This window comes from Magallana gigas, chromosome 10 (assembly GCF_963853765.1).
Source record: "Magallana gigas chromosome 10, xbMagGiga1.1, whole genome shotgun sequence".
Taxonomy (NCBI): domain Eukaryota; kingdom Metazoa; phylum Mollusca; class Bivalvia; order Ostreida; family Ostreidae; genus Magallana; species Magallana gigas.
The window spans coordinates 20,924,237-20,942,910 of record NC_088862.1 but is presented as its reverse complement, the minus strand read 5'-3'; the positions used below and the strand labels follow the sequence as shown (position 1 = coordinate 20,942,910).

At 35.0% G+C, this 18,674-nt stretch overlaps 1 protein-coding gene across 13 annotated transcripts in view; it reads left to right on the top strand.

Annotated features, from left to right (window-relative positions):
* The first annotated feature begins 290 nt into the window (after positions 1-290).
* Positions 291-18,674, top strand: part of LOC105328967 (partitioning defective 3 homolog) — a 41,167-nt gene continuing 22,783 nt past the window's right edge. For 5 of the 13 annotated variants that reach the window (XM_066073938.1, XM_066073944.1, XM_066073943.1 and 2 more), the window contains exons 1-13: positions 294-498; positions 1,336-1,502; positions 9,646-9,750; positions 10,300-10,513; positions 10,787-10,872; positions 11,197-11,223; positions 14,389-14,583; positions 15,243-15,319; positions 15,752-15,829; positions 16,651-16,776; positions 17,361-17,606; positions 17,750-17,964; positions 18,397-18,536. In XM_066073938.1, the coding sequence (XP_065930010.1) occupies positions 1,377-1,502; positions 9,646-9,750; positions 10,300-10,513; positions 10,787-10,872; positions 11,197-11,223; positions 14,389-14,583; positions 15,243-15,319; positions 15,752-15,829; positions 16,651-16,776; positions 17,361-17,606; positions 17,750-17,964; positions 18,397-18,536 (1,635 nt within the window). In that variant the 5' untranslated portion in view covers positions 294-498; positions 1,336-1,376. Of the gene's footprint in view, positions 499-1,335; positions 1,503-8,238; positions 8,393-9,645; positions 9,751-10,299; positions 10,514-10,786; positions 10,873-11,196; positions 11,224-12,471; positions 13,488-14,388; positions 14,584-15,242; positions 15,320-15,751; positions 15,830-16,650; positions 16,777-17,360; positions 17,607-17,749; positions 17,965-18,396; positions 18,537-18,674 lie in introns of those variants that run through there. The other 8 variants (XM_066073939.1, XM_066073940.1, XM_066073937.1 and 5 more) reach the window with 6 other exon arrangements.

The following is an 18,674-nucleotide window of genomic DNA, read 5'->3' as shown; positions in this document are numbered from 1 at the left end:
AAGCAAATAAATAAAAGATTACTTTTCAAAATCCTAAAAATCCTAATCCGTGGGGGAGGGGGGAGGAGCATGCAGATAAACCCCGGGTCAAATTGAAGTTTGTCGCATTCCAGTCAATGGAAAAATTATTGATACGCAGGGTTAGTGTGTAAAACGTGTTGTGCCAATATCTAACACATTATTCACATATGAAATGCAATTTGATCTATAGACACTGGTCATAGCACAGAACGACAGAACGAGTCATTTTGTCACCGACCTAATAATTCCGCCCCCTCGGGTGCCTCAATATTTCAGCGGAAGTTGTCATCCGAAACGAGGCTGTGTATATTGTAAATATGATTGTATGGGTATGGGGAACTATCGGTGTTGTGAAGTTCATATAATTTTTGTGTGAATCAAGATTTGGTGAATTCCCCTCACAGGATTAAATTCATATGAGGATAATTTATTTACGTTCTTGAAATTTTTAATGAAACTCAAAATGGTTTGTCATCGGTAAGTAAAAAGTTTCCAAATTTTTGTAACACCTTTCACATATCAGGACAGGTGAAACCTTTGATGTCTTAAGTTATCGCTTCATCTTCAAAACAGTCCTCCGTGTGTCTCAGAAAACTTTGAAATACTTCAATCTGAAACCAGAAGAAATGGATGTCTGAACAAGAGAAAGTTATTGTTTGCATACGTATTTGAAATTTTGATGTACCGCTGTATACCCGGGGGCACAAATTTTTAAATGTTGAACCACCTGATAATAAGATGATTTATCTTATATGTAAGTAAGAAAAAAAACCCCATCAATCACATTTATGGAATTCTATTTTTTAACACAGGGACAGAAATTTTGTGTGTGTTTGACTGTTGGTGCAAGAACCTGCTAATTTTGCCTGAATTTTTTTTTTTTATACTTCATGTCACCTGATTTTAAAAGTTGTAAGATGCTAAAACAGCGTTTAAGAATACATTGATTGGTAACAAATGGTGACCATGCTTTCTGGAGTACACCTTTCTATATGATTCACTTATATCTTCTATTGTTCCCCTTTCTGATTTAGAATAAGCCTAAAATCATAGTTTACTAAGTTTACACACAATACTACTGTCGTAGGACCTATTCTAGCCAGTCAAAATGAAACTCCTTAATTTTAAAACAATTAAGCTCCATTGGTAGAGCACCTGACTAGAGATTCAGGGAGTCCTGGTTCGAATCCCGGTCTGGTCTGCAATTATTTCTCCCCTCCCATTATAATACTGACAATTGATGATGCTGTTCAATAAGGCTAGCTCATTCATAAAAGTTGGTGACTGTTTTGACATATAGTTATTGTATTGTAGATGACCATGAAGAACCAGAAACTGGCCGACAATGTAAAGTCATGCCAATGAAAGTGACGGTGTGTTTCGATCGAGTTCGAGTGATAGTACCGTGCGGGGACGGGGACCTTCTAGTAAAGGAACTGACAGAGAAAGCAATATTACGATACAAGAAAGCCACAGGAAAGGTGAGGATACAAATTTATACCTCCTATTTATGTAACACATAACCTTGACTATCAAGAAAGGAAAATTATGTAAATACACCTGTCTGAACCATACCGAAAGTATGAAACATACAATTTATGACTAGATTGACATACCTTGAATACTAAAAAGATTTAAATTTAGGTCTGTATAGATATTGCAGAAGTAAAAATAGTGTACACTAAACATTGTTTACTTAGGTAATAAACCTGGCTGGACCTTAGAAACATTTCTGTTCAAAATATAGTTTACAAGTACCAGAAAAACAGGGAAGTTAGAATTTACCCCTGAACTTTGGTCAGGACTTCACTCATACTCAATAGTGTACCGGTAATTGTATTGTTTGACACGTGAGTCCCCCTGTACATAAAAATGAACACCCCCACTCTCTACCGTATGTGACATTGATTTTGCAGAAGAAAATCGAAGTTGATGAAAATTAAACAATATTGTCATATTACACTGCTCTATGAGGAACCTCACATCAGCGTAAGGACAGTTGTCTATATAAATAAACCTAGTCAAAGAATACATGTATTTATAAAAGGTGTATATAAAAGAATTTAACTATCATAATAATTGATTCCACCACAAAATAATATTTTAATTAGCAAAATTTTGACGACTTCCTTCAGAGTTCGAAGTCAATAACTAGTGCAGAGTGCGCTACTGCTTTGATATGCAGAATATATGTTAATTTCCTCATTAATTTAACACCAGAATGTTTAAGTATTAAGCCTAATGAAACTGGTTTGGTTTACATTCTGACTAGTCGTAAGATCAATTTTGCATTGCTTATTTGTTGAAAGTGTGTGTGTTTGTGTACTTTATAACCAAGAAATCAAAATCCTGTTAATTATAAGGGCAAAGATTGTACATGCACTGTGTACATGTGCATATATAGGAAATCAAATCATGATGATGATGTTATGTAACGATTTCGTGTACTCGGATGATCGGATCAGAACTTCAAACTTTTAACATCCAAATCTCTGTATTTATAATTCATTATAAATTTGCTATCAGTTGAGATGTGTTTGGGATGAGTATTTTGATTTGAGTGAGATTTTGTAGGGAGAGACTGATAGCAAAGGTTTTACCAGACAATGCATACATATCATTCTGTTACACTGATAAAGGGCACAATGCAAGTTTCAACAACTTGTGGAGACTCAAATTTACTTAATTATATGTATACCTGTAAAGAAATATTCACCTTATCTAACTGTCAATCAGGTTATGAGAAAGGTACATTGCAGATGAACATGTGCTCTAAAAGAAACAGTTTCTTTTGTTATATGCAAAAATTGCAGTATTAAAAAAGAAAAAATATTTTTATATAAATCAATGGTAGATTCTTTCTCTGGGAATTGAGATCTGATTTTTTTTTCAATTTGTTGCGTCTTATTTATTTGTATAGAATAAGCAGTGATCTACATATTTGTGTACATAGAGTGCATGTGCAGACTTTAAATTGTTTATATTGAACAAGGATTTTGGTGGAAGTTTGTTGACACTACTGTTACACTGCAATATCAGAGCTTGTCTCCTCTGTAGGATACACAGCTGTCTGCGATGGACAAAACTAAACAAGTGCTGTTCACAATGAATACATATTATTTATCCAGTTGTATGCATTGATTGGAGAGCAGGCATTCTGAGATGTAAAGTTTATTATCTTTAAAGCTGAAATCTGTTGTTCCCCCTTTCTTTATTTTGTCTGCCTCATAGTAATCAAATTACACACCATTCCAAAGTGAAGAGCCTGAGTATGTTTCTTATCCAAGGTGTTTGAAATTTTTAAGTGTGCTCTCTCTCCTCTCTCTCTCTCTCTCTCTCATATAAACTCCTATTGCTATCTCTCTTTCTTAGTCCCCACTTATATAAGTTTTAACCCTCCTCAACCCCATTTTACATGTATATTTCTTTTTATCAATCTACAACCCGTTTTTTCCCAAACCATTTCCAAGTTTAATTTCTGTACCCCATCCCCACTGAATTCTGGGACAAATTTACACCCTAATGCCTGTCCCACACCTTTAGAAGTCCGAGTGATGATTAATCCAGGTGTGTACAGATAGAGACATTTCCCCCTCCTCTTTAGATGGCTATCCCATTGCTTCAGTCTTTGTCCTTGGAAACTCAAGTCTTGATTCAGGGCCCCTTTTCAGAATGTGTAATTAAACTGATTTGAATTTTCAGGTGCATTAAACATGTTCAAGTTTGGGAGTTTTGCCTCAGACCATGAAATTATTGCCAGGTTTAGTGGCCATGTGTTTATATCTATCACAAAGTGCAAGGGATCTTTTGTGAAGAGAACAGGCATGAAGATTATTCAACAGCCTTTTCTCTGCAACTTAATTAAAAGTTCCCATTTCGTTAATTACATTTTGTACCTAGCCAATGTTTTGAGGTTCTTTTGAAAATTTTCAAGAGATAGAAAGCAAGAGAGAATGCAGGAATGTTTAATTAATGTAAAGATGCAAAATGCAGTTCTGAATTTAGTAGGTTAACCTCCACTGAACAAGCTAGTTTCTTACCATATATACTTACCGTCTACTATGGTTTGATGAAATACATTAGATATCAATTATCAGGTACAGATCGAAGCCTTTGGAACTGATATTGAAGAGACAGGATGAACCCTCTTCCCCATAAATTCCCTTTGTCTTGATTGTATTCTTTAGCTGCAGCTAAAGTTTAGGAATCTAGAAGCTTTTAAAGTTATGGAGTCAGTAAAAATTATGGTATGACAGAATGCATGGCTTTTGCCTGCCTAGAATGTGTATTCATTATGGGTGATGAAAGAGCAGCACCAAAAGCTGGCTGATTATTGATTAAGGATAGATGAAATGAATGAATTCTCTGGGGGACAGGGTCACTTTGATCTGTCAGGGCCAGTGTGAGGGCATTCAGGATTCCGTGAGCATGCATACTATACTAGTGTGTAGTGAATTACATGACTCACAAGGGAGGGAGAGAGAGAGAGAGAGAGAGCGAGAGAGAGAGAGAGAGAGAGAGAGAGAGAGAGAGAGAGAGAGAGAGAGAGAGAGAGAGATTGTTTTTCACTTTTCAATACATAACATTTGAATGAAAAAATTCTCATCTTATGCATAGCTTATAGCATACACATTATGATATATTCATGGCTGATCTGAGTTTTAAACTATGCCCCCCAAAATAAAAATTTTCGGTCGAGTAAACTATGGGTATCAAGTGATGAATGTTTACAGTGTAGTGAAATAGATCTGTATTGGGTGGCTGCAAGATGACTCTAGTTTGTGTCTTGTTGTGTGACAGTTGTTTAACCTGCTGGATGCGATGTCGGACTGTGGCAATGAACATGAAGAAGGCTGAGTCTTGTGTTTTACGTGTACACACAGAAGTCTGCAGTCTCTGTTGACTCTAGTGGTCCGGCCCGGACTTGGTGCCATTGTGTTGTTGACTTTGTGTTCATCAGCTGGGCCACACAATGGTCCAATATTGACCCTTCATCAGTTTCTGGTCTGTACAGAATGGTCCAGTTTTAAAGACTTTTAAAAAAAACTTTTATGGCCTTTAGTTCCGCCAGTAAATGTACACACATGCTTACATTTACACACAGACAGGTTCAAATCACAGGATATTTTTTTACAAAAATTTTTTTTTAAATAAAATAGTACAACTGATGTAGACCAGTTTTAATGTTGGGTATCCACCAAATTAACACACATTGCCTGGTTTCAAATTACATTTTATTCTGGTTCTGGGAATAAATGAAATAATCGTAACAAAGAAATGAACTAAAATTAATACGTAAAGAGAGCGAGTTTCACTGCGAAAGGAGTTGGCTGTGTCTAATGGAGTGTGGCCTGAGTCAATCCATTGTAATGGCCCAACTCATCCAATCAAAGACAGTTTGATACACAAAGAGGGACCCTCACATAAAGGTGTGCCTAATGGACTGTACCGTGCCTGAGTCAGTCTATTTAATTTATTCAGTTTTAAACCATCCTTCTTTGTGGATGAAGCTAGGGTTAAACTTGTATATTGTACTTGGCCTTTTATGAATGGTGACCCATTCTGACCTCTATTACAATGTTATTGTATTGTACTATACATATTAGTCCATTTATTTTAATTAAAAGATTTGAACCCTTCCTTCAGCATGGATGGAGGTAGGGGTATTATAAAAGCTGTTGTGTCGATCAGCTTCTAACGCTGACCCTTAATGACCCCAGCTTATATAATGTTATACTACATTGTCAATAGTGTTTAATGTTTATTTGACAATATGAAGGTGGCTAGCTCATTAAGGTAAACTATAAACCTGAGTATCCTGTTGGGGGAGGGGGGGTTAATAGTTATATGGTCAGATTGACCCCTGTTTGTATTATTTTTTATGGTCATGCACTCTCAAGTAAAAATGAAACTTATAGAAGTTGTGAATGGTGTAAAATGTCAAATAAATTATCTTTTTTTTTCAGTATGCAGGCCAAATGTCAATATTGCATGCTACATGTATAAGGAAAAATGAGAGGTTGTGGTTGTTTTTTTATTATCTTAAGGATTTGTAAAACACTCAGCCAAGCCTTATAATGGTTCTTCTGATGAATCCTCAGTCTCACAGTCTGTTTTTAAAATTAATATGAATAGGTAAAAAAATAAAAGTTTGGTTTAATGAGTTTCAGACAGGTTTCAATGAGTTACAGATATTTGGATGGGAATAGGTAAAGTTATTCCCCCTTTAGTAACATTCTTAAATAGGATTAGTGTATGGATCTGTAGGAGATCACTGGAGTAATGGGATTAGAAAGGATAATCCCATAGGATTACTGAGGGATTAGTGCACTAAGAAGGTGACTTGTTATTGGATGAAGTTATTTGTGTAACAGAGGGAATGCTGTGATAATTGAAACATCTTTCAAGAAATGTGGTCCTAATAGATTGTTTTAATCTGATTTCAATTTATGGCTGGAGCAATAAGTTTATGATTTAGCTAATCTTTCCTGCTTGGTTTGTTTAGGAGTGTCAACAGCTCTGTAAACAACAATAAAAATACATCAAAACGATGTGTGTTTTAATGCTTAGAATGTGATAAAGTTGAGACCACTTAGCTTTATGTACACAAGACTAAAGTGCGAATAAGCATCCCTCGCTACATAGTCCCTGAACAGAAAATGAAGTGATTGTTTATGTTAAAATACCTGTGCTTATGAATTTATTCTCACTTTTGTTCAGCAATATTATGAATATATTAGGAAAATGACCCCTGAAATACCAGTTATAATAATTCTCACCTCAGTTGAAGCATTTTCATAGGAATATAATGAAGTGATCATGAAAAAAATACAATCATGTACATTGACAGGGACATGCAGTAACTGTGATCATGGTAATAGTTTAATTTTAAGATTTCTTTCAAAAATAACATTGACCATTAACATATCTGCTTCAGCAACAATTCTTTTTAAGTGGGATATTTTCTACAAGAATACATTGAGGTGACCATTAAAATATCAGTAATATTTATAACCTCAATTCATTTCAGGCATTTTCTATCTATAGGGATATGATAAGGTAACCATTAAAATACCTGTTGCAGATATAATTCTAACTCATTTCAATTAGGGTATTTTCAACAGGAATATAATGAAATATATAACCATTGAAATATATAAGATAGCACTCAAATATTTCAAGCATTTTCTTTACTTGTACAGAAATGAGAATTTAAGTTATACTGAGTGAGTTGATGAGTGAACATGCATAGAAAAAAAAGAAACAAAATTGCTTCAGTTTGTAACAGTGATGGGGGTTTTGTTTCTTTATTGAGAATACAGCTGTGATAAAAAGTTAAGAGCTAGGAATAAGATTGTGGATGTTGATGCCAACATTACAGATGGTTCTTTTAGCTAGGCTGTATGAGTTTAGTTCTTTTACAGTTAAACATCCCTTTCCTTATTCAAAATTTAACCTTTAGTTAGAAAACTTTAACAAGCCAATTTTTAAAAAAATATATGAATTTTATTAAATAAAATAGGCAAGTAATTTAGTAACATGTTAGTTGTTTGATTAAAGAGGGTGGTTAATTACATTAAACACCAATTTAACATCTGATAGCCCAAACTGTACAGTATATATGGCTGAAATCATAAAATTGTTTGCTTAATTGCATGCTGCTGATGCAATCATAATCTTGCAAATTGCAGAAGTATGTTCCGTTTGTTAAAAGTCAAATTTTTCACGAATAGAAAAGAATTCTGACTCCTCTCTGTTATGTTGAAACGAATCCAGTCTTGATCAGCACAGCAGCAAAATGTTCAAATGAAGTTTATATTTTCTCTCTATTTGATGTAGAAAGGAAGTTTAATTATCACTTTAAAATAAAAAACCCTTAAAACAAGCATTTGATAGATTATGATATTGTAATCATTTGTCACACTGTATATAGACAATTGATTTATGAATCATGCTACTTTTTTGACATTTTTTCTTCCTGTTGGTGGACATGATTAAATCAGTATAGTCCGAACAAAAAAAAAAATACCAAATTCATATGACTCGGAGACTAACGAACCATTTATCAGTTAATTGTTGGCCCATGCAATCTCTGTCCTCTGTAACTTTGACACTTTATATATGTTACACTGAAATCGGCTCTCTCCTATTTCAACACGCTGCATTATTTAAAGTCGCTATCATTTTTCCTAGGCGAGATATGAAAAACCTACATGTATTTAGTGGGTGAGGTGGAGTTTTTTATATATAAGATATTTACTCTGCGTTACCTGCTGGCATAAGGACGTTAATTGTGAGACGCAAAATTCGGAATTTAAAAAAAGTTTTTTCTAATGAGGGAATGTCTGTATTCATTGTCATGGCAACCAAGGTGGGTGACTTCTTCATGTCTTTTATAGTGGACAGATGTTCACCATTTTATAATTACGCACAGTGTACCTCCAAAAGTTCAGTTGTTGTCAGATTAGCTTCACTGGTTTACAGGTGACCCTTTTAGTTTCTCTGTAAAAAAAAAAAAAGGACAGAGACAGAAATATAATAGAGTCAGAGATTAGTGGAAAGGAGACCAATGAGTGAAAGATGAGGAAGACAGTTAATGAGAGATAGAGAGAAAAAGAGAAAGACAGTAGAGAGAGAAAGAGAGGAGAGAGATAGGTGAGGAGAGGAAAAAGACAATTTGAGAGTCTCACATACATGCAGTCTCATAGATGGAAGGAAAAGGAGCCAAGTTCTAATTGGTCATGATGAGAAAACTAATGCATAATTACATGTACATGTACCATGCTAGACTTTAACCATTATATTTATATATATCAAAGTAACGCGCTTCCTAGATCACAGCCTTTAACCATTACATTTACACACCAAAGTAACACACTTCCTAGATCACAGCCTGCTTGTATTACTTGTATTACACTGAAAAAAAAAAAAAAGTGAGTGATTTGATGAATGATGTCGCTGTATGCACACATGTTCAGTGTATACATTGTCTGTTATGCGTATCAGCTGTTGTATATATACATACAGGTAGATTTACCTTTGACCTGATTCAGTCAGGAGCACCTGTGTTAATTTGTTAGTCTCTGACCCAGTTCAGGCCAGGTAATTTTATCGCAGCTGAGAAAAAAAAAAGTTACAGGTACAAATACACAGTTAAGTGGCTCTCGAAGTAAACTGCTTGTTGTGAGTCCAGATTAAAATCCGTTCAAATTAGCGCTGGCAGCCGTTTAATATTTTGATATCAAGAAATGAGAATGATTTTAAAGGAATGTCAACTCTTTCCTATGAGCAGTGCTGTGGGTCTCAATGTTGTGAATGTAATCTAAAGAATGAAATACCAGTCACTCCTTGAGAACTAAGTAAAAGATAATTCAGACCTGCCATTAATTGGCAGCGCATGCACGACAGCAAGGTTTCCATTACTTATAAGAACAGTCAGTCATATTGCGCAGGGATATTAACATATTACACATAAGTAAAACATTCAGATTTCCCTGTTTCAATGTTAGAGGCTAAAGTTTACATAAAAAGCACTTTGTAAAAGTATCGATGAATTATAAATACATTTGTAATCGGGCATTTTTCTCATATAAAACTAATTTTTTTTTTTTTTCTTCATTTCAGTCCAACGATCACTGGGTGTCTGTTCACAATCTACGTACCATCAACGATGGTGGAATCTTAGACCCAGACGATCAACTCAACGATGTCGTAGACGATCGAGAACAGGTTAACATTTCACACCCATTAATGGTTGTTTTTATTCTGAAAATGAAAGATATGCATATGTGAAAAGGATCCGAGATATTATATTTATATACGTGTACGAACAATACATTTCATGAACTCTAAAGTACACCACTAGGACCTTTGTAATCTGTTTGAAATACATCCTCCGAGCCTTGACAAAGATTTTACGTCTGCTGCATTACCATCCTGTTTATATATACATTAAAATTTTGTTCCTTTGTCAGTCATGCAGATCCAGACTTTAACTGTGAATTTTTTCAGATAATGAATCTTTGTTTAAAAATTGGAAAAGACAAATAATGTGTACATAAGAAAGAACAACTTACAGATTGAAATAAAAAAAAAAATGTAACAGAATTGATGATTGGTTGAGCAAGTTTAATATTTTTCAACTTTTAATTTACCTGACGAAGACTGTCTCTTGTCAAAGCTAGTGAAGAAAATAAATCTATTGATACATCAATTATCATGAAATGTTGTTAATGATATTTCATTTTTCTAATGAAGTTCGAACCTTTGTTTTAACAGCTGATAGCAGATTACGAGGAACAGGGGGGTCAAACGTATCAGCCCCACAATGGTGATGGGGCGAGCCAGAGCTCTGCAGGAACAGCCAGTCCGGACATCTTCCAGGGGAGCGGAGAGAGCAGCAGTCCATTCCCGTCCACCAAAACCATCTCTGTGTACCAGCCCAGCAATGAACACGATGTGGTGGTCACCTCTAAAGACATCGAAACACATGGTCAGTATATACCTTGACAGAAACTACATTTTATAAGCGGAAATTATTGATATAGTGCATGTAAGAAATAATAGGCATGTACAATTCGACGCAGCATAGGAACTCTGGAAGAATCTTTTAAAAAAGAAATTTTTTCCTGAAAGAGTTTGTGAAAAAAATATTTCAAGTAACAAATCATCAAAGGAGTGGGGAGGGGGGAGGAAGGGAAGTAAATTTTTTTATATAATATATTTCTGTTGATCATGGTGATATGATTCCTGTGTGTTTTGGCAGGGTCCCTTTTGACAGTCAGACATGGAAGTGAACCAGCACTCAACATCCTGGATGGGGATAAACCATATAAAAAAGACATCAAAGCAGTAAGTCCCTGTGAAAAGTGAAAGTAAAGTAAAGATAACTAAAGTGAAAAGTAAAAGTAAGGTAAAATTAAAGTAAAAAAAAGTAAAACAAACAGCAAATACCAATCGATGCAGAAATATTTGTCAGTTTAAGCAAATATGATCATTTAAAGATCTTGAAAAGTAAAAATGTATTAAACTAGTGAAATTTTAAAAGTATTGTTGAAAGTAAAGTATAAATGTACACGTATGTAAAACCTTTCAAGAGTCAGCATGCTGAAAGTGAAAGTAAATATTACATTGGTAATGATTACAATTATGATCAGTTTAAAATGACTTTTGCAGCTGTCCACTCTCACTTTGATTTCAGTGGTAAAGTAAAAGAGAACTTGATCAGAACTATAACTCCCCTTACTGAATCATTAACCACACATATTCATACGACACCCTTTATACTGTATTATATACACTGTAGGCGGAAAACATGTACATGTACTAATTAAAATGGTGTTATTTCTTATCATGGGTGTTTCTTTTAGAGGTTGGAAAAAAGAATCATCTTTCTTTGTATATCTTACCTAATTACCTGTATATTCAGGAGCTGGAATATAAACGCATTGCAATTTAATTTACACAGATTTTTTCCTAACTGAAGATGTTGTGTTGAACTCATGAGATTTTCTCTGAGTGGCTAGAGAAACTGATTTTCATATGGGTTTTGTATTTTAGCTTAATTGGCTTACCATATCCTATTTAAGGTATGAAGAGTGTGGAATCAAAATTATCACATAGATTATACTTTCCAGTGAACTGATGTTTCAGCAAATGTGGAGAAAAAAGTATCTCCTGATTTGTTATGTTTGGACGTAATTCTTATCCACAGACACAAACCTTGTCCTTTCTTGACCTTATTTACCTGTGCATTGTGATTTTAATAATGTAAAATGCATGTGAAAAAAAATTATCTGGATGAAATTCAGAAGAAAAAAAAAGCCATATGCAAGAGTGTATATTATGAGACACAACATGAAATGTGGGTTATAACATAAAAACACCAAGCATATGTTAAAAAGATCTATGGAAGGAGGTATTGGATTGCTTGCATCAATTATAGATACTTCTATTCGATGGAAGATGCATATGCTTTGGTAGAAAGTTTGTATATTAGATCTATATATATGTCCACAGTCATGCCAGAGAAATGGTACAATTTCACATACAATTGGTCGGATTTCTAGTAATTCGCTTATCCATCTTCTAATTAAAGTCCTAGTTGATTGTGTAGTAAATAGATTCTGCCTTAAAGATCATTAGTTAGAAGGGTTAAGAAGGAAAAGCAAAGAGAACTTGATTGAATTAAAACACTCGGTGCACGGGTTTAAATATCTGACGTTTTGTTTTTTTGGCACTGAGGTGCACGGACTTTGTTCACAGTGCCACAGTCTGTGTAGGATCTGTGCCAGCTCTCGCTCTTATTTACCCTAGTTATGTGTGGATGGAACAGGAGTGGAACCATTCAGTGGTATTAAAGGGAATAGTACCTATAGTACTGAAAACTAAGTCTCAGTTAAGGAAGAGTGAAGGAGTGTTGGGAAGATTTGCATGTGCATTCAAAAATAGTGAAGAAATATTGAAGAATCCAGACTAGAAAACCTATAGTTCTTATTCGACTAATGGAATATACTTTGGAAAGTCACACTGCTGGAAGTGTATATTATATGTTGTTTTGTTGATGTACTTGAATATATGACATAACAAGGGAAGTAACTTTGTAAAAATAGTGAAGAAAATTTTAAATTGTATAAGTACCTTGGAAAGTTTCCAAGCAGGAAGCATATAACAAAAGTGTACTCATACCTGTTGTTAATTTTGTTTGGATTTTAAAATATTGCAACAAAGATCACTTCAGCTGTTCACAGTGAATCCGGATTTTGATTGTTTGGAATACAATGGAGGACAGTGAGACACTGCACTGGTTTCACAGTCTGTGTTCTCCCTATGCCCTTGTTATGTCAACATCAGGGTCTCCCAAACAATTCCACAGTCACAGGAGGCGGGCACCTTTCAGATTCATTTTATTTATCGGGATGTGTGGAATTTAAAAGGCTGTTCTATCAGGATTTGTGGTTTTTGGAGAAAAAAATTATTGTTATCTTGAGGCTTGTTAAATAAAGATTTGATTGCACTGAATGCATGTGTTCAAGGCAAATGTTATGCAATTCAATTACCAGTACTTGGAATACCTGAATGAGAACAATTGTTGGATATAATTCATCACTTGGCCTGATTTGAGGTTTAAATCAGACCTAGAGGAAGAAAACAGAAATTGGCTCTCGATCTATCATATGGATGGATTCTTCACGTTTTGTAATCAAGACGGAGTAGGTTCAGTTTTTATCCATCAGTAGGAGGACTCTGTAATGCAGGAATCTATACTCCAGAAGGTTACAAATGAGGCAACACCTACTGCATTGACAACATGGCAATCTGTGCTTTAGTGACATCATGCACTTTGTCTGTCTGTCTGTCATTGTAAGGATAAACAGATTGATGGAATGATGGATGACTTTAAATCTGGAGTCCATGTACTATCATGGACACCACTGGATGACAGTGGGTACTACCCGACTAGTATGGTACTGGTATACACATTTTATGTTTGATGGGGGTAGGGGGATATGGGGTGGGGGAGAAGAGCCAGAACCTATCACCCCTAACCCTTAGACACAAATAATTTGCCATGTTTATATTCAAATTACTAGAGACGTAAAATGTTCATGAAAACCATCACGAAATACAGTCATGTACATATATTATAACACAAATGTTGATATTGTTAATAAGGTCTTTTGTGCATTTTTGCATACCATGTTGAGATGTGTATTTAGAATTTATAATCATAGGGTGAAATATCTTGGTATGCCTTGGTGAATTGGGTTATAATCCCATTCTTAGTATCATAAAATGATACATTCATTCCAATGTCAATAGACAGTTTGGAACATATGGCTTCTGTAATAGATTTAGGTTTTGCTCCTTCCTTGTGGGAGTAATCTATCAGACACTTGTTCAACTAGTGTATGAATGCTAAACAGAGATTTTACAATATTTGGTTTCAGGGGTATTTGTACTACAGATATATTTATTGCTTGTAAATATTATAATCAGATACGAAAGTTAATCATTTTTAAATACAGTGGTAATTCTTATATGCTGGTACATGTAAAATAACCCATATCATTTCACTAATGTCAAATATCATTATTTTTTTATTGTATGAAATATCAGAATTTAGGAAAATTATGAATTAATCTAGACAATAATCTAAATAAAAAAGTTTTTATGTCTTTTTTTGCACAATGTCCAGTCCATCTTCAGAAATTCATTTACTGTTAACTTTATTTTCTTTGTGTGCAAACTTACTGCATTTCAATATTTTACCAAAAAATATCACTCCTCAGAAAAAAACCCTGTTATAATATAATTCTTTACATGTAGCAAATGTTATAATGCTTTGTTTATACTTTAATTTTGCAGGTGGAAGAGCCATCAGATTCGGAGGACTTGGAAGTGGAGAAAGAGATGGCGCCATCTGGTGACAAGGGGAAGGCTCCGATCAGCCGATTTTCTCGGGACACATGGCGACAGTCCCTGGGCAACCGTCCTGACATGTACAAATGGCTGGAGGCTCAGGAGAGGCAGCAGGAGCGGATGGAAGGACCCATACATCCGGTAAATACAGTACGATTGTTCAAACTCGTAGTGGTTGAATTTTTTGTTCAGTCTCCTTTGTTTTCAAATTTATAAATTTCCTCAACGAATTAGGTAAACGCAGTATTAAGTCATTCATCACTCCATTTAACCAAAAAAATAATATTCTTAAGAGCCTGTAATGGATCAATCCACATTTGTAGAAAGTGGATTGAGATTTCAACCCAAAGGTCAAAAGGGAAAAAAACAGAATTCCCCTTCTTAATGCAATCAAATATTTTGGCATCCTGTGATGAAATATCTCCGGATTTAAACTGTGGGTAGCCCCATACTGGTGCAATTGAAATACAAGGTGGGAACAGACTTTAATGTCAAATGACAAAGTCTCAAACCTAAAACTTCAAAGGTTATACCATGAGAAATTTGTTTTTTTCTGCAAAAATGGTGTCAAAGGGATATAACTTTTGTGAAATGAGGATTGGTACATTGACCATCCACGAACTTTGGCCCCCATGAAAATTAATGATTCTATAGCATGGTCATGGGAAAGGATCTAAAGACTTGGCTAAGGTCACAGGAGAAGTGGATCTAAAAATTAGTGGATCAAAAGAAATTGTATTAAATAAAGTTTAAAAGTAAAGGATAAATTGTCTTTACTGTAATGAACTTGTTTTTTTCAGATGGAAAGACGTGAACCAGTAGGTGGAGTCAGTACAGAACCAGGGACCGACTCAAGAGTGGACCACCACACACACAGGTATGTACTGGGTTAGAGGGGGTTTGTATTGCATATACTGCACCATATATTTTTTTGTAGCATTTATAGGGAAAATGGTAAACAATTGATTCAATTTTATGTCAGAATATGTACAAAGTTATGTCCTGAGGAAACATTAATGTGATTTCATTTTCTGGCCTTTCTGCTAAGATGTATGGGTTATTGTGAGTACGAGTATATATAAGATGGTCAGGTTTAAATGTAAGTAAGACTGTACCATACATTTCTTTGTTACTTTTTAAATTTAGAAACAATTTCATCTAGAAAAATATTGGTTATAAAAAACAAAGTCCTAGGGCAACCAATTTTGATAAAAAAAAAAAAAAAGAACTTTAAGTACATTTTAAAACTTGGTGTTAATGAAATTGTTTTGACCCTAAGCGTGAATTCATTTTAATTTTTGTTACACAGTGGCATTTTGATTCATCTGCCTAATGACGGTGGTCCCCTTGGGATTCATGTGGTGCCAGACTATGATGACTCGGGAAAGTGAGTACCACCTACTGTAACACTATTGTAACTACTGTGATCAATTTAATATAGTAAATTATATATATCACTATGGTAAATATCACTGTTGTGATGGTATTCTTTAAGGAATGAATTAAATATTTATTTGTTTTATACGATAGGGCAGTTTACGCTTTATAAACCGTGAAGTTAGCCCGTGATGACTTATTTTTTGAATCTCCAATATTTGTTTAATAATACAATCTCATTTTGCTACTTGCAACAACTTTTTTTCACCATTTACCAGTGATTAACTGGTTTTTAAACACTTATTTGCTGTACTGAATCTACATTAATATAAATCTCAAATAAATATTAGAGACTTGGGAGGACTGGTGAGAAATATTTTGTGATGACAAAGTTCTTGTAAATGTCATGAAATTTTCTGAACTTTTTGCTGGTCTTGACATGATATTGTGGTTGTCTTATTAAAGAATTGATGAATTGTGGAATCATCATTGTTCATGGAGGACCAATGTTTGTGGCTTTTGTGGGTAACCCTTGCCCATGAATTTACATCACCACAAATGTATATGCAAGCATATGTTTAATATTTATTAAAATTATCCCGAACTTTAATTCTACCAACGAAATTATGTCCCCAAGAACTAGGGAAAATTTGGTTACCCGCGACCATTGATCCTCACAAATAAAAATGATTCCACATTATGTGTATGAAGAGTTTTTTAGGCTCCACAATCATGTTGTAATTATTTGATAGAAATACTGTTTGATTGTACTTGTTTTGACTAGAAATTTTTCAGTAGTCTTCAATGAGATGTTTGATTTTGATTTAACAGAGAACTTGGGCTGCTGGTGCAAGGTGTAGAGGAAGGAGGGAGGGTGTTTAAAGATGGCAGACTACGAGAAAATGACCGCATCATTGATATCAACGGACAGACACTCATGGGAGTCACCTTCTCCAAGTAAGATTGAGCTTGTCTTGTTTTGATCAAGGGAATCTACAGTTTTAAAACAACAGAACAATTATTAGCTGCAAGTTTTTGACTCTATGGGAATTTTTGGGCCCACATGCTGTAATGTTACAGCTTCTCTCATATGAAAAAAACTTGTGCAAGTTTTGGACTGATTAATCCAGTTTCCTAATTATTGAATTAGGCTAATCAGTCAAACATTCTGGCATGGTTTTCAAATGTCAAGAACTTTAGCTCTACATCTGTGGCCATCTTAATTTTCCTTAGATTAGGCTACAGATCCGCAGCCAAACAATTACTTGCTTGAAACCGGATAATCTGCTCTCTAGTGTAAGAATTGTTTTAGTAATTAATGTTAGTTAATTGACTGATATCTCAGTGATTAACTTGTTGCTCAGGAGACTTTGAAAAGAAGGGGAATAAAAATGGAAATGAGATAATGTGGTTTAATTACGTTGGTGTGTTTTCTGTGTGTTGTTTCATGATGCTGTAATTTTACTGTTTGTTGTATGATTAAGAGTTTAATGTTATCTGTCTCTGTTTGTGTGAATGTAGTTTTTCTCTGTTTGTTGTAGAGCTCAAGACATTTTCCGCTCAGCCATGAAAGACAACAACATACGACTGAGAATCATCAAAAAACAAGCCCCTCCCCCTCTTCCCAAACAGCCCCCACCCCCCATAATGCCAAAACCCAAGAACCACACCCCAGCTAAACCCTCTCCCCTTACCCTGCCCCCGCCACGGTTGAATGAATCAGACCTGTCCAGTCCGACCGGTCCAGAACAGACCAGTACCCCCATAGTGTCTGTACAGAACAGTAGGTGAGTGGTCAGTCACCAGGGGTCGACGATTTATTGAAGAATAAAATAAATTAACAAAAGTAATATTATAAAACCTTGTTCAAGTTTCTATTTGTTTTTACCATTCATATATTAAAATAATGATTGTGTGTTTTTTCCTGCAGCAGTAGCAGTATAGAAGGACTTATCCCGTCCCCCATTAAGCCAGTCATACCCGCCAAACCAACCTCACCCACAAAGAAGGTCCCCCCTGCCATCCCGACCCGGAATCCGGACACGACTCTATCAACGGGCAATGCGACCAAGGAACGCAATAAACTGGTGGCCCCCACCAACACCAAGAAAATTGGCAAGAAGATGGAGATCACATTAGTCAAAGGTGATTATCTAATAATACAGTAATTGCATAGCCCCAGGGACAAGCTATTTTGATTATAGATACATGTATAAATGAAGTTCATCATATCTGATGATGTTATATAATTTGAAGATTGATGGAATGAAACTGACTTGACTGTATGCCTAAATTTGTTTTATGTTTGAGTTTAACTGTGCTCAGCTGTATCTGCCTCGGCACAATATCAATGAAACAAAATTGCTAAATTTTTATTTAAATTTGATTTAAGTTGATTTTAAAATGATTATACCCCATGTCAAATTCTTCTTGGCTAAAAATTAAAGTAAAAGTTATAATTTAAGAAAAGTAATAGTATGAAACCATTGAGGATGCACTGATTAACTTGGTTGAAATAGCAGAAGTCAAGTGATTAAGGAGAATAATATATATGATTTATATAAATATGTGTTGTAGGTCCAGTTAGCCTCGGTTTTAGTGTGACCACCAGGGATAACCCGGCAGGAGGGGATTCCCCGATCTATATTAAGAACATCTTGCCCAGAGGTGCAGCCATCACAGACGGCAGGTTGAAGGCAGGAGACCGACTGCTGGAGGTAGGATGACTGACAAATTGTCAACAACTCAGGGTGGTAGTCAAACTCTCTGTTAATTCTCTCATTGATTTATTTGTATTATTGTAACAGTAACTTGATTTGAATAGTTGGATCGCGTCAAGCAGCTAGGTGCTGATT